This window comes from Rhinolophus hipposideros (assembly GCF_964194185.1).
Source record: "Rhinolophus hipposideros genome assembly, chromosome: 9".
Classification (NCBI taxonomy): domain Eukaryota; kingdom Metazoa; phylum Chordata; class Mammalia; order Chiroptera; family Rhinolophidae; genus Rhinolophus; species Rhinolophus hipposideros.
Window position 1 is genome coordinate 8,316,791 of NC_138055.1, and position 19,521 is coordinate 8,336,311.

At 54.0% G+C, this 19,521-nt stretch overlaps 1 protein-coding gene across 1 annotated transcript; it reads left to right on the plus strand.

Annotated features, from left to right (window-relative positions):
* Positions 1 to 676: 676 nt before the first annotated feature.
* On the plus strand, positions 677 to 16,559 carry NPTXR (neuronal pentraxin receptor). The gene is made up of 5 exons (XM_081058693.1): positions 677 to 1,416; positions 11,480 to 11,705; positions 13,701 to 13,948; positions 15,699 to 15,878; positions 16,194 to 16,559. Exons 1-5 carry the CDS (start codon positions 841 to 843, stop codon positions 16,416 to 16,418), a joined length of 1,455 nt encoding a protein of 484 aa, XP_080914819.1. The 5' UTR covers positions 677 to 840; the 3' UTR covers positions 16,419 to 16,559.
* The last annotated feature ends 2,962 nt before the right edge of the window (positions 16,560 to 19,521 follow it).

Here is a 19,521-nt window from a genome sequence, read left to right on the forward strand (position 1 = left end):
GGGGAGTGAACTCTTCTCCTTCAGGAGGTTGGGGGTGGGAAGTGACAGGTTGGTGGCCATTGTATAAATAGAAGTTGTGTCAAAATCTCCAGTCCCCTGCCTCCAACACCGGCCTTTTTTCTTCCTCTCCCATGCCCTCCCCAACTCCACCCTATAGTCTGCGTCCAGTCAGGTGTGCCTGAGCCCAAGTGCTGCTCCAAAGCTGCTAGCTGTGTGACCTTGGACAGCGACCTGACTTCAGTGGGCCTCAGTTTCCTCATTTATATTGTGAGCATGTCCACGGTGAGGCTTCATTGGGACCCAGCTTGTAACTCGCTCAGCACAGAGCGTGATAGAGGGGAAAGCTCCCCGCAAGGTAGCCCTTGGCATTACCGGTCCGGGGAGGGGTCTAGGGCACTGGAGGGTGGGCTTGGGGGGTCGCCCAGGAGTCCGCGCGGCCATCGGGTCGCCACGCTGCGCTGTGACAGCGGCAGGATAAAGCTCTCGGCGCCGCCCTCCCCTCCTGCCGCATCCCGGGCGGAGCCCCCACCTTCACGCGCGGCACAGAACGGGTGCGGGGCTGATCCAGAGCCGGCCCGGGGGAGCCGGCGGGGCGGGGCCGCCGCGTCCGCTCCCCCTCCCCGCCCGCCCGCCGGCTGCCTTCTCCTGCTCCAGCCGCGCGGGCTCAGAGCGGCGGCAGCAGCGGCCGCGGCAACAGCTCCGGCTCCTCCGGGTTCGGCCTCGTTCGGCACCGCGTTCCCGGGCCGCGCGCCCCACGCCCGCCGCTGCGCCTGCCGGGGCCTCGGGAGCCCCGCCGCCCGCCTCACGCTGAAGTTCCTGGCCGTGCTGCTGGCCGCGGGCATGCTGGCGTTCCTGGGTGCGGTCATCTGCATCATCGCCAGCGTGCCCCTGGCGGCCAGCCCGGCGCGGGCGCTGCCCGGAGGCGCCGACAACGCCTCGGGCGCCGCGGGCGAGGCGCAGGGGCCGCAGCGCAGCCTGAGCGCGCTGCACGGCGCGGGCGGCTCGGCCCGGCCCCCCGCGCTGCCCGGGGCGCCGGCGGCCAGCGCGCACCCGCCGCCTCCCGCGCCCCTGTTCAGCCGCTTCCTGTGCACGCCGCTGGCGGCCGCCTGCCCGTCGGGGCTGGAGCAGGGCGACGCGGCGCCGCGCGAGCGGGAGGAGTGGCTGCTGCTGCAGAGCACGGCGGAGCAGCTGCGCCAGACGGCGCTGCAGCAGGAGGCGCGCATCCGCGCCGACCGGGACACCATCCGCGAGCTCACGAGCAAGCTGGGCCGCTGCGAGAGCGGCCTGCCGCGCGGCCTCCAGGACGCCGGGCCTCGCCGCGACACCATGGCGGACGGGCCGTGGGACTCGCCCGCGCTCGTCCTCGAGCTGGAGGACGCCGTGCGCGCCCTCCGGGACCGCATCGACCGCCTCGAGGTGAGCGCTGCGCCCCGCGCTGCGCCGTCGGGGGGCCATCCTGGGGGGGGAGGGGCCGCTCGAGGGACCGGGCGGGGGGCGAGTCACTAAGCCTCGGATCTGCCATCTGTGAAAAGCGAATGGTGCTTCCTTTCTCACGGGCGAGAAGGGAGGATTCCGGTAGGGCAGGCGGGCCAGAGGCTGACGCTGGGACTGAGGCACGGGAAGCTCGCGAGAAAGGCTCGCTCCCTATCCATTTTCCTCCAGGCATCTCTGTAAGCCTCAGTTTCGGCGTCTGTAAAGTGGGTACAACAGTGTCCACTTGTAGAGGATTGATTTAAAATGTAGGTGTGTGAAAATGCTTGGCACGTACTAGGACCTCGTTAAATGTCCGTTTCATTTCCTTCTTCCAGACACCCCCAAACCAGCACCAGCCTTCACTCCTTATGGTCAGGACATAAGATGTGCTGTCCAGACTCTAGGTAGCTCTCCCCTGCCGGAGAGTGGGGAACAGTGTCCCATAAACCAAACACGAGTACCTCTCAGCTCCTCCCACTCCCGTATCCCCCACCTGGGATCGGACCAGCACATGAGAGCAGGATCCCAGACGGTGCTCGCCTGGCCGGGGTACCTGGAAGCCCATAGCTCTGGGGTGGGGACTGAGTGGAGAATAGAACCCCATCCGGGTTCCTCCCTTAACACTCACCCTTTTCAGACATCCTGGTACGGGCTTGGGGTCAGACAAGAGGTCTGACAGGGTGTCTGCACTTGGCAGTCTTGTAATCCTGGGCCAGTCATTTCTCCTTTGAAGCCACCAGACCCCTACCTCCCTGTGAGAACCTATTTGGGACCCTCAGAAGAGGAAGCTGGACAGATGAGGCAGGACAGACATCCGGGAGACACTGACCACCTCCAGCCATTTACAATTTCCAGAGTGCAGGGAAGGGTGTTAGCAACAAAATTTAATCTGGGAAGGAGGGGAGAGAAAGGGGCCAAAGCACCAGCTGCCCCTTTATACCTCCTCCCAAACCCAGTGCACCTGGTAAAAGCAGAGGGAGGAAAGAGACTGGAAGGAAAGAAATGTAGGGAATCCCCCCTCCCTGTGGCTCTCTCAGTTAAATCTCTGACCTAGCGGCACAGGTGATGCCGGTGTGTGGAAGGCTGGCCATGCCCATGGTCCATTGGCCCCCTAAAAGTCTGTGCTGGTGTCAGCACCCGCCTTACAGGGCGTCAGAGCACAGCCAGGCAGCTGTCACAGACAACCCTCTCAACCTTACAGGTGAGAAACCTGGGTCTCAGAGACCTGCTAAGGTGAGCGACAGAGTCAAGAGGAAAGCCCGAGTTTTGTCTCCCAGACTAGTATTCCCCTTTTCCCACTCCAGCTCTGGGGATTTCTAGGATGAGAGCCAAGAACAGGAAATAATACTAATGAGGGAAATGCTGAAAGTCAGCAGTGAAAGGCCATCTCAGTTTTCTCACCTGCAAAATGGGGACAATAATAGCACCTTCTATGTTTCCCCGAAAATAAGACCTAGCCAGACAATCAGCTCTAATGCGTCTTTTGGAGCAAAAATTAATATAAGACACAGTCTTATATTACATTATATGAGACTGGGTCTTATTGTAAAATAAGAGTGAGTCTTATATTAATTTTTGCTCCAAAAGATGCATTAGAGCTGATTGTCTGGCTAGGTCTTATTTTCGGGGAAACAGGGTACCTCATTGGGGTTTTGGGAGGATCAAGTGAGTTAATTTTTGTGAAGGACCCAGAACAGTGTCTGGCAGAGGTATGCTCAATCAGAGTGATTGCTATTTTTATCCTTAAGCTATAACATTACTAATGTTTTAAATAGCCAAAAAATAAAAATAGGAACAAACCCTTCTTGTAGAAAATAGACTTTATTAATGTAGAAAAAAAAGATTTGGTTTTCAAAAGACTTCCTCTTGCCTGCCCTAGCTCCTGCCCCCACACCCAGATGGCACCCGTGGTTCTTCCCATGTCTGGGGCTGGCAATGTGGCTTGTCCTGGACCTATTTCCCCAGCACCTGTGCATTTGGCAGGGTGGGCTCCCCTCCACTTAGCCTGCTGAGGTTGGGGGTATCCTGCTGGCTGGGATTTGGCACCAAGTCCTCTCAGGTTCGGGGTGTCCTGGCTTCCCTACACACACCCCTCCTGTTTTCTGAGTGCAGCAGAATGGAGAAAGGCAGGGGCTGCCCGCCCAACAGGTCTGCCTTCTGAGCCTGGCAGCAGCCAGAGCCAGTCTTTTTGGGCTCTTTGGGAGGAGCTGGGGTCTGGAGCAAACGTGGGGTCAGACTACTGGTCTCAGTGGACCCCACCCACCCATTAACTACTGTCTAGTTTCTCCCGTCTCTTCTCACCTAATATCCTCAAAAAGATGCTTCCAGATTTTTAGCGTCTACTTTCTCACCGCTCATCTCTCTCCCACCACGGCACACTGAAAATCAGCCCCCTTCCAGGCTGCCATTTTGGATCTGGCCCATCTCCCAGTTCCTTCTTGCCTCTGCCTAGCTTTCCCCCAGAGTATTCATCCTCATCATTTAAGAGTGTTCTGAGGACACCTCCTCCCAGAGGACCTCCTGATCACATTTTGTTCACTTCCTATTCCCACCCATGATCCCATAATCCTCAGCACATCCCTGCCCAACCCCACCTGGCACATCTCTGCATCACCCCTCCCCCATTCCACCAGGCCAACTATCAAAGGGAGGGAAGGAAGGTCATCCTGGCCCAGCCTCTGCCCCCAGGCCTCAAGTGGAACCTACGTTTGAGGGCTTAGGAGAAATTGTCTTCTTTTCTGTTTTTATTTTTGTTGTCATTATTGTTGCTGTTAATTGAAAAAAAGTCAAAAATTTGGAGGAGGTGGAAATAATCACATTTAATTCCACCATTTTATTTGTTTGCAGCGGCTCCCTTTTGGTCCTTTATCCAAATGTAAACACTGTTCCAGATTTGCCAGCATTGCTGTTAATTACCATGTAACGACGGCCATGACGTCCCAGGGTCCGTCACGGACTCTACCATCCATCAGTCCCCTGACCATCTCTTGTGGCTGGAGATGTAGGTTGTTTCTAATTCTTCTTCTTCTAGATGCTCATTGCAGGATCCATTTCATGCAGATAGTTGAGTTTTTGCTTTTTAAGTCTGTTGAATTATTTCTTTAGGCTGAATTCCCAAGAGTGGTGTTACTGGGTCAGAGGATATTGACTTCTATGGCTGTGGCCGAGAACCACTTTCCCGAAGGGTTGGACCATTTATATGGCAACTGGCCATGTATGCATGTTCCAGTGTTCCATTTTTGCACTAATGTATGCGTAAAATGAAACTTCAAGATTGATGTAGGCAGTAATTCTTTGACATAAGCCACATTCTTCACCTGGCCTGGCAAGCCGGTGGCCTCCCCCATTCTGGAGTGGGAGCCATGGTAAGGAACTCCCTGACGATGGTCACAGAAGACCCTGGACTTCAAAACAGTTATAGCTGACACTTACTGAGCACTTACCTTGTCAGGCACTGTGCATTGTCTCATTTGATCCTCATAAAAGCTCTATGAGGAAGGTACCGTCCTATCCCCTTTTTACAGATAACTAAACCAAGCTTCAGAGAGATTAAGATACTGGCCCAAGGTCACACGGCAGTGCCTGGATTTGACCCTGTCAGTGTCTGGCTCCAGAGCTCATGTTCTTCATCATTAACTCTAGGTCCGTCTGCAGGGGTCAGACCTCAGCTACCTTCAGGAAAGTGAGAAAGACAGGTGAGGGCAGTGCCTCTTGCTGGATGGTGCCCTGGACCATTTCTGCTTCAGAGCACGCAGAGCAAGAGTGATAAGGGCCAGTCCTCAAAGGCTCGTCCTGCTGGCTGGCAAGATAATAACATGGGAGCTTCACTGATAATAAATAATAAGTAACATTTATTAGGCACTTACTACATACGTATTAGCTTATTCAGTCTTCAGACCTATGAAATAGGCTTATATGCTCCCATCTTACAGATATGGAAGTGGAGGCTCAGAGAGTCTGGAGGAACCAGAGCCAGGCAACCCCCCCACCCGTGCTTTGGTTTTCCCTCTATAAAATGATACAGTGAGCCAGATAGTCCCTAAACACCTTCTAGCTCTAAATATTCTCTGCAACAGAAAGGCTGTGTGACATAAAGTTGAATTCTTCTTGCTTGCAACTTTAGACTAATCACTTTCTCTTTGGGCCTCAGTGTTTTTATCTGTAAAATGGGTGGAAAGATGGGCTAGGTTTGGTCTAGGCCCTTTGGTCTCTAAACTCTGAGTTCTTGGGCAGATGCTTACTGGTTAGGAAATGGGGGTGGGTTATATATATGTGCAGCTCCCCAGCCTCCAATCCACCCACTCCCAGCCCTCAAGTTTCTTAGGGAAGTCTGCAGATAAACAGTGGCTTAGAGAATCCATTGGTGCCTTTTCTAAACTCTATTGGTTGCTGTTACTTTTCTCTTACATTGCTGCCTATTCTGGAAGCTTCTGCTCTGTTGGGGCTGGTTCCCTGGACCCTGCCTCTTTGGCTGTGAAGGGGGCCAGCAGAGTGCAGCAAGAGAGGTTCTGCACATTGGCCTTTTGTTTGAGCATGTGGAACCTCAGTGTCCTTCGGCCACCTGCAGACCCCCATAGCCCCTCTTTCTGTGACTGGCCTCCCCTCATCTCTAGGTGGGACATCCACACCGGGGAGTCCTTAACCCCCACTCCTGGCAGTGTGGCACCTTCATTCCAGCAAGAAACCTGGTGTTTTAAGCGCCAGCTCTGCCACCTGCTCACTGCTGAGAAAATTTCTTCTTGCTGATCCTCAGTTTTCCCATCTGTCAAATGGGAAGGGTGGGCAGGAGGCCCAGAGGACCCTTCTTGTTCTGTCATCCTGTGCCCTTGAGGTCTTTCATCCCTGCCAGGCCTTCCCTCGGGACACGAGACCTGCTGTTCCAAGCGTGGCAGGAGCTGCGTGTGCAGAAGGCAGGGCCTTCCCTGTAGGACTTTTTTTTTTTTTAGGTATGTCTATTCAAAATATGTAAGAGCTCACATATATTACTTATAAAAGACACAAATCTTAAGTGCACTGCTTGATGAAAATTTATATATGGAGACACCGATGAAACACCCCCAGATCCAAGAACCAGAACATTTCCAGTGCCCCAGAAGGTTCCTCTGTGACCCCCCAAAGTCCAAACTTCCCCAAAGGTGCCGCTATTCTGGTTCCTGTCACCACAGATCTGTTTTGCCCGTGACTGAATTCAGAGGGTTCAGACAGCTGTACCCCTCTGTGTGTGGTATTTTCATTGAATATGTCTGGCATTCGATCATGGTGTGTGTGTCCGTGGTTTCGTTTTCAGTGCTGTGTAGTGTTTCTACGTATGGATCTACACGTACCTGCCTTGATTTACCCATTCTTCTGTGGATGGACATTGGGTTGTTTCTGGTTTGGGGTCATTACAAAGAAAGCTGCCATGAATACCCTTGTGGTATCTTTTGGTGGCTGGAAGCCCTCGTTTCTCCTGGCTCCATCCCCAGGAGTGGGATGCCTGGGTCCCGGGAGAGTCTCGATTTAGCATTAGGAGGCACTGCCAAACACTCTGCCAAAGTGGCAGTGAGCGCTTACACACCCACCGAGTGTGAATCTTGCCAACCTGCGTATGGTCATTTTAAAAACCCTCCCTGTTCTGGTGGGTATGCAGTGCACTCATGGTTTTCGTTTGTATTTCTCTGATGATTCATAATGTTGAGCACCTTTTCTGTGTTTACTGGCCATTTTGTGAGGTAGGAGCTCGGGTCAGCGCTCTTCACTGAGTGAGAAGGCGGTGCAATTTCCCCAGGACAAACGTGGGCACGTGATCCCCACTGAACTCCGGACAATGGCGGCGACCAACCCAAAGGGGAAGCACTTCTGTGCCCCCACACACCCCTCGTTTGTCTCAGGGAAAGCTGAGGCTCAGAGAGGCTGAGTGACTTGCTCAAGACCACACAGCACAGCAGAAGCTGACAGCCAGGATTTTCTATTAAAATGGGCTAAGGATGGGGCCTCAGTCTTTGCTGCAGATTTTTGGCCAGGGCCCAGAAGATGTGTGGGCAGGCAGGACCCGAGAGGGAATTCTGCGGCCTTCTCAACACAGCAGCCTGACCGGGTCTGTGCCCCCACACACCCCTCGTTTGTCTCAGGGAAAGCTGAGGCTCAGAGAGGCTGAGTGACTTGCTCAAGACCACACAGCACAGCAGAAGCTGACAGCCAGGATTTTCTATTAAAATGGGCTAAGGATGGGGCCTCAGTCTTTGCTGCAGATTTTTGGCCAGGGCCCAGAAGATGTGTGGGCAGGCAGGACCCGAGAGGGAATTCTGCGGCCTTCTCAACACAGCAGCCTGACCGGGAGTACTTGAAGGAAGAAGCAAGGGAGTCTGGAGTTGGGGGTACCCTAGCACTTACTCTGGGGCCTCAGAGCCTGGGAGAATGTATGGGACAGAACTTCAGAGAGCCTTCTCCCCTTCTCATGTCCTCCTCGCCCTCACCACATACCCTAACTTGGCATTCTGGCACACAGAGGCCCATTTGTCTTTTCATTACAGCTCCAAATTGGCACCGGGGACCAGGACCAAAGATCATTCTAGCTCTGCCTCTCGCACACCTGACCCTTCCGAGCTGGGTTAGGTGGAGACAGAGCCACTGGAACATTCCTGGAGAGGAAGGCGAGGAGCAGGACAGCCCCTCTGAGAGGTCTTCCCAGAGTCACCCTGGCCCCTGCTACTTGGCACTTGTAAGAGGAAACAGGGCTGAGTGCACCCTCTGTGCCAGCCTGTTCTACGGACCTTAAAATTTAGTCCCACTGGAACCATGGGACTATTACCATCCCCATTTGTCAGATGGGGAAATGGAGGCTCAGAGAGATTAAGAGGCTTGCTCCAGTCACTCAGCTGGGATTTCAGTCAAGGAAGGCAGTCTTGCTCCAGGGCCCCCACTTGCATGGTTACTGCTCACTATGCTTTCCTGCCTATCAATAGCATTTCTTCATGCTTTTGCAAATAGGTGATTTAGTTTTGAATCTTTGCCACTTTATTTAAATGGAATCTAACTGTTCTTCTGTAACTTGCTTTTTTTCTCAATATACTGAGTAAACAAAAAGATTGATGGTTGGAGGTGGAAAAAGATTGGCCCCTTCAAGAGAGATTTAAGTAATATTAGTAACAACAGCAATTACTGACACTTACATAGCACTTCCTGTGCCAGCTCTACTCACAGTACATTATTTCTATTAACTCATTTAATTCTCACTGCGATGCTATGAGATGTTATTATTGTACCCTTCTAGCTGATGGGGAAACTGAGGCACAGCTGCTTTACATAACAAGGTCACTGGGCTGGTGGAGCCAGGTGTGGGCCCAGGCAGACTCACACAAGAGTCGAGGGGTGACCGGATGGGGGAGGTGAGGCCCACAGCACTGCTGCCAAGCCTTCTTTCCACACTGTTCTGCTGCCCCTGGGATGGGGCCCCCTGCTCTCCTGGGCAGGGATGAGTTGTGCAGAGGGTGGGACCCTGACCCTGAAGCCAGGACTTCCCTCTGCTCCCCAAAGGCAAGGAGCCGTCCCCACTTGGGGACAAGGTGGTTGGGTCTCCCCCAGTCCTCCCAGCCTCATAGGCAGGTCCCTTCTATCTGGGCCCTCTGTGAGCTGCCCCAAGCCACAGTCTGACACAGCCTGCCAAACCCTCCCAGGCTTCTGATGGCCCTAGAACCTCTTCGCTGGCCCTCCAGGCAGGCAGGGCAGCCAGCACTCTGCCCCCTTGGCGGACCAACAAACACACCCAGACTATCAGGGTAGGACAGAAGAATGGGAGCAGTTTCTGGAATCAGAAGGGCCTGAACTGGGGTCCTGGCTTTGCCACTTTGCAGCTGTGTGATCATAGGCAGGTGACTTCACCTCTCTGAGCCTCAGTTCCCTCATCTGTAAAGTGGGCCTCCTTACCTTCCCAGGTTGTTGAGAGGAGCTGTGACATGTTTGCACAGTGCTTCCTTAGTGCAGAACCTGGCACGCAGTGTGTGACAATAAGGACAGCTGGCACTATTAGCATCCTTATTACTGAGAGTAATGAGCCCGGCATATTGGTGCTGAGCTGGTCTAGAACCCTGAGCTCTGGCTCAAGGCCCTATATAATTACACCAAACCCCACCCTGGATTCCCTGCATGACAAACTGGGGTTCCAAGCCCCTGTTTCCTGCCTCATTGGACCTGAGTGGGGTGATGGCATCATCCTGTCCTCCACCACTTGGCATCAGGCTGGGAGCCCACGCAGCACAGCCTACGCCTGAAGCAGATGGGAAAGTGAGGGGGAGGGGCAGTCATGTTCTTCTGATTCAGACACTGGGGTGGGGTGGGGGCCACACACGATCAGGTGAGCCCACCTCCTCTCTGGCCTTCCAATTGGTGGTGGAGCTAGTGGCTCTGACAAAAGAACAGCTTGTGTTCCCGCCTCCCTCAGTTTGCATGGTTTCTCCTCACAACAGTGTCTGTGTAAATAGCATTCTGCATTTTGTTCCTTCCTGGCAGGCCTTTCTCCTTCTGGGGGAGGAGGACGCTTTGACAGAGAGAGAAGGCTTTGGCTCCAGAGGTGTCAGCTTTGCCCACCCCCTTTGTTATAGAAAATTCAAAAGGACTTCTGCCTCACTTTCCCCATCCGTGAAATGGGGACACTAAGAGTACCAACCCAAATGAGTGGCTGTGAGGATTCATGAGTAAATATGTGTAAAGTGCCAAGGATGGGGCTGGCACACCGTCTCATTCAAATGTGTGCCCCTCATGCCAAACTTGGCACAGTGAAAGGAGGGAAACTGAGGAAAACGGTGGTGCTAGGGCTGAGGAGACCCTTTAAGTTTAGCCCACCTGCCCCCACTCTAACACCTCAGCTAGAGATCACATCACTGTCCATGGTGGCAGCTCCCTTCTCTCACGCACTGAGTGTGGCAGTGACCCTCTGCCTGTACTACTCTCTCCACCTCCCAGCACTTTGAGGCAGGGGACACATTTATCCCCTCATCACATGGCTAGAAAACAGGTTCACAGAAGTTAAGGGGCCTGCTCAGTATCACCCAGCAATTGACCAGCAAGGCCAGGGCCGGGCCGGTGAGGCTGAGGAGGGGTTTTCTGTACTTGCCCCCAGCCTTGGGCCGTCCGTGCAAGGCACAAGGCACTCAGGAAATGTTAGGCTGTGCCCTTGGTCTTCTGTTTTACCCTCCGCTGTCTCTTTAGCAGCGGACACAGGGCCCAGCCCATAGCAGGTGCCCAGTGAAGGAATCAATATTCCATGAGCTTAGCTTAAGCCTGCAGGCTGGGCCCAGGGCAGGCTGAGCGGGAACTGCTGGGCCCCTGGGGAAAGAGGAAGCGCAGGGGATGGGGAAAGTCTCATTTGACTCCTAGCAGCTCATTGAATTATTAATTTCCTCCTGATGTTCTCCTGACATGTCTGCCAGAAACTGCCCCTTCCCAGGGTCTGGACTGGTAACCTCCCCCGTCTTCCTTCCCTTAGAATGGACTTCCTCCAGCAGAGAGGGGGAAGGAGAGGCCCCCTGGCTTCTGCCCCAATTCTCCTGCCCACCGGGTACTTAGAAAAGGGGGGGCTCTAAACATTTTGTCTTCATCCTGGGCAGGATTGGGGTATCAGAGACCACCCTGGAATACTTGCTCTAGACAGTAATTCCAATAAACAGGCTCTGTTCATTGGCCCTTACCACTTAATCATCCCCACAAATCTTCTAAATAGGTACCGCTGTCCCATGTCGCATGTGAGGAACCAGGGGTTCAGAGAGGTAAAGGCATTTGCTCAGGGTCACACAGCAGGTTGGTTCTCGAGCTGGATTTGAACCCTGGGCTGTCTGACTGTGATTTTAATTAACCATGTACTGCTAGACACATTTGTTGCCTGAAGCTGGTATTGCCAGCCCCGTTTTGCACACGGGGAAACTGAGGCTCACCTGAGGTCATTCGGATGGTGGGTGTCTCTGAGCCCCGTGTTTCTTTTCGTCCTCCCTCTGTGTGACCTCACATGCCCCTTTCTCTGCATTGTGAGCAGCAGGAGCTTCCAGCTCGAGTGAACTTCTCAGCTGCCCCTGCCCCCGCACCTGCGGTGCCCACCGCCCTACACTCCAAGATGGATGAACTGGAGGGGCAGCTGCTGGCCAAGGTGCTGACCCTGGAGAAGGAGCGCGTGGCCCTCAGTCACAACAGCCACCGGCAGCGGCAGGAAGTGGAGAAGGAACTGGACGCCCTGCAGGACCGTGTAGCCGAACTGGAGCATGGTGGGTCCTGGGCCCCGCTGAGGGCGTGGCAGGCGAGGCCTTGGTCCTCAGATGGGCCCTGAGAGTGGCTGATTCACTGGAAAAACATGTGCATGCTTTCCAGAGGCTATCGCTAGAACAGAGGGGAGGAGGCTGCGAAACACATGAGGGAGAGACTGATTGGTGGTTTTCATTATTATTATTAGCAGTATTTTCTGGCACTGATTATGTTCTGGGAGTGGGCTGAGTAGTTGACACGTCAGCTGGTTTAATCTTAACAAACCACACAAGGATGGTATTGTTATTATCCCCATTTCACAGATGATGAAACTGAAGCTCAGAGAGGTCAAGTGACTTACCCCAGGTCACACAGCCAGTAAGTAGTGGATCAGAATTTTGTCATTTGTTTAACACCTGGGCTTTGCACTGCCAAAGGTCAGAAAAACATGACATAAAGGACAGTTTACATGTATGAGCATCAGAAGACCTAGCTCCTGGTTCCCCAGCTGTCACTGACTTACTCTGTGACACTGGAAGTTTGCTTCCTTTTCCCAGGTCTCATTTTCCTCATCTGAAAAATGGGGATTTAGGGCTCATGAGCTCTGACGGACCTCTCATCTTCGAAACCTTGTGAAGAACACCTTTAAGAGGCTTATGAACAAGTTGGGGATACCAGGGAAAACCATGAGCAATTAGTTGGGGTTGGCTTAGATTCAAGACTGGAGTTCTGGAGAAGGAAATCCAGGAAGCTTCCTGGAGGAGGTGGGCCTCAAGCTAGTCCTTGAAAGCAGAGGTAGAGAGTAAATTCTGGAGTGGAAGGACCATAGCAGGGATACAGCTGAAGGGGAGGCATGACCTGGTGGGTTCCAAGGACAGCACCCTGGCTGGAGCACAGGGACAAGAAAAGTAAGCACATTCCTACTCAGTCCTGCCACTGGTCCCTCTACACTGCACCTCCTGAGGGATTGGTGGAAATGCCCCCTCAAGAGGCTGCAGGGCAGAGAGGGAGGCAGGCAACTAGGCTGGATGTCTGTATGCCTGTGGGCAAGTTGTGTCCCATCTTATCTATGGAATGGGCTTGAAGAGGCAGTCACTGAGCCCCTTCCTGTCTTACCATGATGCATCACATCAGCTTTCACCCCAAGCCCTCACCAGATCTAGGGACCCTGGGTCCACCATTCCCAGCCCAAACCTACCCCCAGCCCTCAACCACGAGCTGGGGAGAGGGGCTCCTACCCTAGAGGTGTGCATGGTAAGTGTTGTCCCCTACTCTTAGAGGCAGTGACTCTCCAATCTACCCCCTGCAGAGAGCCCTCTGCTATTCAAGACATACTCATAGAGTCCACAAAACTCTGAGCTGGAAACACCTTGGAAGACAGGGCGTCCTATGATTGTCGTGTTCAAATCCAAGCTCTGCCACTTACTAGCTGTGTGGCCTTGAGAAGATTACTTAATCTCTCTTAATGTTATCTGTAAAATGAGGATTATAATAGTGTACATACCTCATAGGTTTGTTACCAAATTGAATGGAGCAAGTATGTAAAAGCACTTAGAACAGTGCCTAACACATTGAAAGCACTGTGTGGTGCTTGTTAAATAAATAGGCAAAAAACCCTAAAACATGATGATAACAATAGCTAACATTTGTTGAGCATTTACTATGAGCCAGGTCATTTACATAATTTGTTCCACTCAACCTTTGGAGGGAGAAAATATTGTTACCTCATTTTACTGAAGAAACTGAGGCCCAGAGGGGGTAAGATGAACTTGTCAGAAGTCATGTGACTGGGAAATGGTGGCGACAGGATTTGAACTCAGGACGTCTCAAGTCCAGGGCCTTTGGGCTCTAAAACTCTGCCCTCAACAGAGAGGCAGAGTAGAGAAGGCCATGAAGGCACCCGGCCCATAGCAGGTGCCCAGGGACTAGTAGCCCCCAGTGTGGAGGGTGCCCTGCCCTCCTCACCCTCGTCACTGTCCACTCACCCCCACCATGTCTGCCTTGCCCACCCCCCTCAGGGTCCTCAGCCTACAGCCCCCCTGATGCCTTCAAGATCAGCATCCCCATCCGTAACAACTACATGTACGCCCGTGTGCGGAAGGCGCTTCCTGAGCTCTACGCCTTCACCGTCTGCGTGTGGCTGCGGTCCAGGTCAGGTGGCACTGGCCAGGGCACCCCCTTCTCCTACTCAGTGCCAGGACAGGCCAACGAGATTGTGCTGCTAGAGGCAGGCCATGACCCCATGGAGCTGCTGATCAATGACAAGGTCAGTGGGGGTGGGCAGAGCGGGAGGGATGGGGGCCGGGTCACCCTTCCAGGAGCACTGCATGGCGCTGGGCTCCACCCATGTGGGCCCTTTCAGTGTATTCGGTATGCATGCCATGCCGACTGCGTGCCAAGCTGGGTTCTGGGAATCCAAAGACAAGCCAGACCTGGGGCTGGCTGGAGAGCCTGGTGTCCAGGAGAGGCTGTAAGTGTGGTGTTTCCATTTACAGGCGAGGCATGTGAGGCTTGCAGAGATTCTGTGACTTCCCCAGTGACTCAGCTCTAAGAGCTGGGCTGAAAGTGTCTGCCCCGGGGGCCCTGCTCATTCTCCTGGATGTAGAGAGAGGTTCAAGGACCTTCCTAAAGAGTGGCCCCTCCCAGAAGCCACCAGAACCCTGCTCAGCTGGAGGGACCTTTTGTGGGTGTCCTGAAGGAGGAGGAAGGAGATGGACCTAGGGGGCAGTGAATGTCTCTGTGGCCCCATAAGTCCTAAGAAGACCTGGGAAGCTGGATTACATCTAAATCTGCTACCCAGTTCCCTTCACACACCCGCTGGCTGCCATCGTTGGCTCGGCCCAAGTTCAGCACTCAGTTCCTAGTGGAAGAAATTCAGCACCCTGGACAGGGCACAGAGCAGCCGTATTCCCGGAACCTCTGGAGTCCTCGTGAGCGCCAACCTCACAGGCTGCTCAGTTTCCCTGTTATTCCAACCCCTAAGTCTTTGCTCCTGCTGTACCCTCCACGTGGTTTCCTTGTAGTGGAATGGTCAGAGTCCATTGTCTTTCCAGATGTGTTTAGACTCCATGTCTCCTGTTCCCACATCCCCCCGCTTTCTCTGGGCCTTTATCATCTCTGAACCTGCCAAATGGCCCCTGTGCTATTTGGTCTTATAGTAATGTCCCTGAAGTCTTTCCTTCCTGTGCAGACTCAGCTCATTTACAGCTAGGACCAGACTCATATCCCCATTGTCCGGAACAAGGCCTGGCACCAAGTAGGCCTCAGAGAATGTTGCATTAAATGGTGATCTCAGAGCACATAGGAGATGAAAGAGTCCTTTGGGAGCCCCAAATCCATAGGCAGCAAGTACCTTTCATTTCACAGGCCAATGCTAATCAATCAGCAGTGGCTTCCGAGAGCACTGCAATGAGAAAGATTCTGAGGTTGAGTCTAGGCTCGTGATTGATTAGCCATGTCTGCCTTGGGTGGGGTAGGCAGAGGTGGCTGCGTATCAATATTCCATCCCTTCCTGACCTCCCCATTTTACAGATAAGGAAACCAAGGCCAGGGAGGAAAGGACAGCTTCCCCAAGGTGCCACAGGAGGTTGGCTGGCAGAGCCAGGACTGGATGCCAGTGCCCAGCCTCTGAGCCCAAGGCTTGTTCTATGTTCTGCCACCACCATACTTCTGTGCCCAGCTGTGTGCCAGGCACTGAGAGGCATTCAGGGGAAGATAGGCCTAGAGATGTGGCTCCAGCCCCACATGACCTTACAGGCCTGTTAGAGAGTGAATAAACTGCCTGGAAACAACTGAACACCAACACTAACTAGTCCCTGTGATCTGAGTGAAGCTGCCTGGTTAGGTCGTGGGGAAAGAGGAAAGAGTGGTGGGAAAGATACTGGGCTGGGAGGAAGGGGAGGGTCAAGCCTTGAGTCGTCCCTGGCAGGAAGGACACGGGTATCCTGGTCCCCTACCCCACTGCTCCACCCTTGAGCCTTGTGACCTCTGACCTGGGGATGGGGACCTGTGTCTAGGTGGCCCAGTTACCCCTGAGCCTGAAGGACAACGGCTGGCACCACATCTGCATTGCCTGGACCACAAGGGATGGCCTGTGGTCTGCCTACCAGGACGGGGCGCTGCAGGGCTCCGGTGAGAACCTGGCTGCCTGGCACCCCATCAAGCCTCATGGGATCCTTATTCTGGGCCAAGAGCAGGTAAGGCTCAGGGTGATGTTGGGGCTTGAGGCCCAAGTAGATGTCCCACCTACCAGGGCCCCTGAGGAGGAGGGGTTAGGTGGAGGGACCCTGAAAGCAGTGATCACTCAGTCTGACCCAGGCATACTCCAGCTAGATAGTCGAGCAGACTGATACCTAGAGAGAGCAGAGACCTGCTAGGGGAGGGCTAGAACCTTAGGGCGGGGCTAGACCCATGGGGCGGGGCTTCAGCTGGGACAGGGGCCTGACTCTCTGTGTCTGCCTGACTGTCTTTTCTGCTTCCTTATTCTGTCTCTCTCCTCTCTCTCGGTCCAGGACACCCTGGGCGGCCGGTTTGATGCCACCCAAGCCTTCGTGGGTGACATTGCCCAGTTTAACCTGTGGGACCATGCCCTGACACCTGCCCAGGTCCTGGGCATTGCCAACTGTACTGGGCCACTGCTGGGCAATGTCGTCCCCTGGGAAGACAAGCTGGTGGAGGCCTTCGGGGGTGCAACAAAGGCCACCTTCGATGTCTGCAAGGGGAGGGCTAAGGCATGAGGGGCCACCTCATCCAGGGCCCCTCCCTTGCCTGCCAATTTGGGGACCTTACAGGAGGGGGGTACATTCCCTCCGCAGCCTACCCACACACTGACCTCCCCTTCTGCCTCACTCCTGGCCATGCCTCTCATTTCCCCACCTACAACCACACCTCCAGAATGCCCTGCCCTGCCATGGCTGTCTCCTGATCCCACTTGGATGGGGACAAGCAGCTCAAGTTAACAGGCCAAGCCTAGGGTGAGTCCAAAGCCTTACGGGGGGTGGGGGTAGCAGTGCCCATGGCTCTGCCCACCCTCCTGGCATGATAATGGCACCATCTCTTACCCCCACCACACCCTGTTCCATCAACCACATCTGATCCCACTGACCTCAACAGCATCTCCCCCGGGGTTGTGTTGGGGGTAAGGCCCACTATCTCCGTGGCAGGGGTGGCCATCTGCCCCCCACCCCCATGCAACAGGCCTGGCCTCTTCCCCTTCAGGACAGCAGCAGGTTGTATAGCTGTTGCTCCAGCTGAGAAGGGGATGACAGAGACAGGAGACTCAGACTCACCCCTCCTCCATCTTTCCACCAGCTGGCAGTCAAGAGCAGTGGGGTCTTGATGGAGCCTCTCCCCCCACCCGCACACTCACCCTCTCTCTTTTTCCTCTTTCCTTGTTTCTTTTTGTGCAGTGGATTGAATGTTGGTTTCATGCCTATCCCAGCCCCACCTCAATTTCCAGGACATTCCCTTCCTTTCCCCGAGCTCTGGCCTGGAGAGTTAGGGACCAAGACCCCAGGAGGCCAAAGGGCCATAGTCACACACACAGCTGTGCTCATTGCTGGCATAGTCACCTCTGTGGCCAGGACAAGGCCTGGGCCACTTCAGCCTGAGCTGGGAGCAGCATGGAGCAGAAACACTGTGCCCCAGGGGACCCAGGCTCTGGCAGAGCCACATCACCTACAACCTGTGCATGGCCCTGCAGCCTTTGGGGAGGGAGGGAGGGAGGGAGGGAAGAAGGGAGTGGGGGGCGGCGAGGAAAGAAGCTGAGTGAGCAGGGAGTAGTGTGCAGAGCACTGGGTAAGGTGGAGGAGCCTCTGGTTCCTAGCCAGCCCAGGCCTTCTATAAATCCCTGCCCTCTCTGGACTGCATCCTCATTTGTGAGCTGAGGCTTTGCTTTGGTTATTTCTGAGCTCTACAGACCAAACATGAGATGGTCTGTGATTCCAGGGGGATAAGGTGGGCAAGACTGAGAATTTTCCTGGTGACCGAGAGACATAGCAGGGGTAGGTCCCAGGACTGGGCAGCAGATGGGATTTGGCTAGGCATGAGTCATAGTCAGCAGCTGGCTCCAGAGAGTCAGAGGCAAGGGCAAGGGGCAAGATAGACTAACCTCATGCACAGATTGTAAAAATCAGCTTTTCTGGATCCCCCCAGCCTGGTACCCTTGCCTGTCTGAGTGTCTTAAAGGCTGGTGGCTTCCTGGTCCCCACGCTTGAGTCTTCACCAGCTTCCCCAAGAGGATGGAAGAATGTCAAACCTGAGAAAGACACCCAGTCTGACTCCTTACTTATACAGATAGGGAAGAGCTCAGAGAGGGCAAGTGACTTCCACAGGATCACACAGCACAATGGAGCAGAGCCGGGAATAGAACCCAGGACTCTGACTCCCTCTTCAGTGCTCTTCCCCCATCATACTGCCTGCCTATGAGGGTCTTTGAGTCCAGCCTACACTAGAGGCTGGACATTTGAGAGGTCAAAATGCTCTTCAACAAGACCACTGAAGTATCTTCCTTTACGAAACATACATCTCAGCATCCCATATCTCCTGAGAGGTGTGATCCGCCGGCACTCTGCCAGGAATGGAGAGCTGAGAACGCAGGTGTCTGGGCAGCTGCACGCTACCTGACTCAAGTGGGCTCTTGTGCCTTTGCCCTCCTTTTTGTTCCCTGCCTCTTCCCCCCATGATCGCTTAGTCTGAGGCCTGGTACAAGAGCTGCAGGCTCCGGGCCCAGTGTGGGCCCAGTACCATGGAGGTTTCTCTGAGACGCAGTCCAGCCCCCAGATCCCACTTTCCATTTCAAGAGCACCTCCAGCCCAAATCCCCCTAGAAGGAGCAATGGCGTGCTTCAGCCAGAACCTGTTGAGATCTAGGTTGCCCTGGTAACAGTCAGTGACATCAGCCCAAGTGCTGGGTCAAGCATCTCGTAGTGACATACACTGTTGCTGGGGTGATGGCAGAATTTCGAACTTAAATTTTAGGGACACTGGACACTGGGCTTTATTAGGTTTCTATTTTTGTTTTTTAAGGAAGCAGCTTTTGTGGAGGCCTTGGGGGAAATGTGGGGGTTCACAGGACTTATTTGATCACTTGAGCCCACCCAGGCATCATCCCAAGTCCTTTCTTATGGGGATGATGAGGCGTCTGACGTTTTTGCTGAGTGACCTTGGTCAGTCCTCCAGAGGGAACAGGAACAAATTGGAGATGTTGGGGTGCAGGCTCAAAGTCTAGACCACTGGTGAGTGGCCTGGACCCCCATTTCCATTCCAGGAAAATGAAAGCCCCAAAGTCCCCATCCCTCCATACATTTGCTGAGTGCCTGCTGTTTGGACTCCAGCTTTGATCTTCAGCTGTCCGGGGCACAGCCAAGAAGACAGGAGAAGAGGATCTAGAGATGGTGTTCGGTTACCTCCCCAAACCGCTCCTGTCTAATAGCGATGCTGGAGCCCATGTTTATTACATCCTTTTTAAGTGTCAGGCTCCGTGCTCAGTACTCCATGGGCACCATCTCGTTTATCCTCACAACACAGTTATAAGCTAGGACTATTCTTAGCCCTATTGTATATACAGAAGGAAACTGGGGAACAGAGAGGTAAAGTAACCTGCCCAGTGTCAATCAGCCAGCAAGTGATGGAGCCCAGAGTTCAAACCAAGGCAGGTTATATCGAGGGCCCACCCCTCAGCCCAAGGGGAGTCACCGCCACTCTGTGGACTGGCAGTTGAGTATCATTTCTCCTGGTGTGTTTTGGCCTGAAGGAATGTGCCTAATCCCATTCACCACCCCATAGAGTTTGAGGTGGAGGAACAGAGGCCTGGGATGGGCCAACTCCAGGGCAAGGGTCC